This window comes from Anneissia japonica, unplaced genomic scaffold (assembly GCF_011630105.1).
Source record: "Anneissia japonica isolate Jap-2015-1 unplaced genomic scaffold, ASM1163010v1 scaffold251802_len3196_cov180, whole genome shotgun sequence".
NCBI lineage: Eukaryota > Metazoa > Echinodermata > Crinoidea > Comatulida > Comatulidae > Anneissia > Anneissia japonica.
In genome coordinates, this window is record NW_022694298.1 from 365 (window position 1) to 3,196 (window position 2,832).

Consider the following 2,832-nt stretch of genomic DNA (forward strand, 5'->3'; position numbering starts at 1 on the left):
TTGGAGCAAGTTGTACTTTTTATATACAAACAAGTTTTTTTTAAATGAAAGCCTATATACAATATGTGGTTATAACAACTTGATTGATATAATTATTGATTGATTGAATTATTATTGATTCAATATTGATAGATTATTTGATTAATAGATTCATTCATTAATTTTTTGACTGACGGATTGATTTTATGATTGACGGATTAACTGTACCTCTGTTATATTCCTTCCCATGTCTGTCTCCCTGTATTGTACCAATTTCCCTCTCTGTTCCTGGCTCGTTGAAAAATGGATCAGAAACGAGGATTAGAGATTGGATTGAGACAAGGATTTGAAGGATTGTTGAAGTTTCATTCCACTGCTCTCCAGAGAATCCCTCCCATGTTCCAAGTAATGAAAGACAAACCCTGCCACTACTGAAGCGCAAAAAAATTATTTGAATTTAATAACTGGAAATAATAATAGTAATACTGTAATATTTTGTACATACTGTATTTGTAAATATTTTTGTAATAATAATAATAATATTTTGTATTTTCTTATCAACTGATGAGTGAAGTATAACAGCATGCACTAATTGGAATCTTTCTGAATAAATCAACATAATAAAATGAGAAAAATGTGTACTCATTTAGAAAATGCAAATTACCTGTATAAATTGGGATTAAAACGAACAGTTCCTGCACCTGTTGTCTAATTGAAGGAAAAAGTAAAGTGGAAACTTGTAAACAATAATAATATAGAGTTTTCCATACTTTTCAAAGCCCTTTACATCAGGGGCTTATCAGGGTTCAAATTTAGGTGGGGGCGGGGCCCAAAATGTTTCCAAAAAAACCCCAAAAAGAACGCTAAAACGAACGAACACTAAAACAAGATTTCTTCGGCGATTTTCTTAAGTAAAACATATATATTTTACTACACTATTAAAATAATACAAGTACAACCATTCTTTCACCAACAATAATTATATTTATTTAACACTAACAGAGATAATTAACAAAATCATGATTTGTAGATGACGATGTAAAGTCGAGTCGAGAAAAATCTTAGTTTATACTATGCCTAGATAGTAAAAAATTGCCAAGACTGCCAATCTCGGACAAATTTTTGGCGACCTAATTTTTTCCAAATTTCATGGGCTGAGCATGAAAAAAAAAACTAATATTATGATGATCAAAAAGAGGATAAGGAAATCATACTGTGTAACAGCATGAAAAAAAAAAAAGACCAAAGTGTTCAAAAAGAGCAAACTATAAAGAACAGCGTAGGGTAACATAAGGGATGACAGAAAGAATTCATACTGAGTAACAGCATGAAAAATAAAAGACCAAAGTGTTCAAAAAGAGTAAACTAAGAATCTGACTTGAAGTACTGTACTTACAAGTATGCTGACCATCGGAGGTCCTTTAGGATAACTTGGAGGGAAGTAGATGTCAAAAAGAAAGCATCCACCAGAGTACGGAGTGCCTTCCGGCCTGAATCAAAAGAACAAATATGCTGCTGCACCAATCACATTTCAGGATTCATTTTTAGGATTAAATTAAACATTTAAAAAGTACTAAAAAATCAACAAAACAATATACAAATGAAACATACAAATAATTATTTTAGAATTAAATTTACATTTTTGCAATTCATCTAAGACTTTGAAAATAAACTATATATTTATAAAAATAAACAATATAATAATCATATATTATATTTAACTAATATAGTGGATAACAGTGTCCACAATAAGCTCAATGAACTATTTATTATAGAAAGAATTATGGAAACAATTATATAATTCAACATAAAGACATTATTAATTTAACAATTTTTAAACACAACATACATTTTGAAATGCCATCCTCACACAGTAGTGATACATATATTAATTTCAAAGTATGAGTAATCTGCTTAACGTATTATTGCAGACTTGCAATTAATTAAGAAGTTAAATTGTTAAAAGAGCACAACAATCAAAATGCATACCCAGTGATTAGCGCCCTCATAAGGTTCACTTTTTCTTCATCCTGGAATAAAGTACAACCCAAGATATTTTTGTTATATTATTGGTTATAGCATCTAAAAATAATATCATTAATAAAGCATTTAGTTTTTAATAATTATGGTAGTTATCTTACACAAACATGCTGGCAAAAGTTGTGCTGAGGTCTTTGCATTTCTGGTTTGATTGGGTTAACTTTTGTTGTGTTTCAATAAGGGAGTGCACCGTCCCTTGCAAGCTGACTTAAGCTGTTGGTCCAATAAGTATAATGCAATGTGTACACAAAAAAATGTACACTTATTGGTGTACACTTAATAATAATAATAATATGAAAACATATATAGCACACGATCTGCCTCAAATAAAGAGTATACTCCCTTTGATTATTTCACAATAAGATTTCTTTGCAAGACATTTGCTGAAATACACAAGTTCATTAACACTTTCAAAATTGAATAAGTGTTGCTCTCTCTATGTGGTCATGTTTACACAGATACTCCACATAAGGTGGTATGCTGGGCTCCAGCAGTTTCCACATTTGGCCTGTGCCTCAGGGCTAAGCTACCGTGCACCACTGAGGCAGTGAGTGACACTCAATAGAGGAAATCGAGTGAAAATAGAAATAAAAAATAACTGTGAAAACAATCTATTCATTCAATCTACTTATTAATAGTGCACTAACCTATCACACTACAGGCAGTATGCAAGTAGTGGCGGGTTGAGTAATAATAGTAGAGTGGATCTCTAATACTTACTGTTCTCACAAATATTGTTGATGACAACGAGAAGGGCAATGAGGTGGATAGTGTTGAAAGTTCTTGAGCGATTCGGAATATCTGAGATGGAAG

General features: G+C 31.4%; 1 protein-coding gene across 1 annotated transcript; it reads right to left on the reverse strand.

Annotated features, from left to right (window-relative positions):
• Window positions 1-207: 207 nt before the first annotated feature.
• Window positions 208-2,803, reverse strand: LOC117100987 (probable ubiquitin-conjugating enzyme protein 17; the record flags this gene model as incomplete). The annotated part of the gene is made up of 5 exons (XM_033240821.1): window positions 2,740-2,803; window positions 1,969-2,009; window positions 1,376-1,469; window positions 644-687; window positions 208-410 (listed from the first exon to the last, which is right to left on the reverse strand). Coding segments are annotated over exons 2-5 (361 nt in total), but the record flags the coding sequence as incomplete, so codon positions are not given.
• Between the last annotated feature and the right edge of the window lie 29 nt (window positions 2,804-2,832).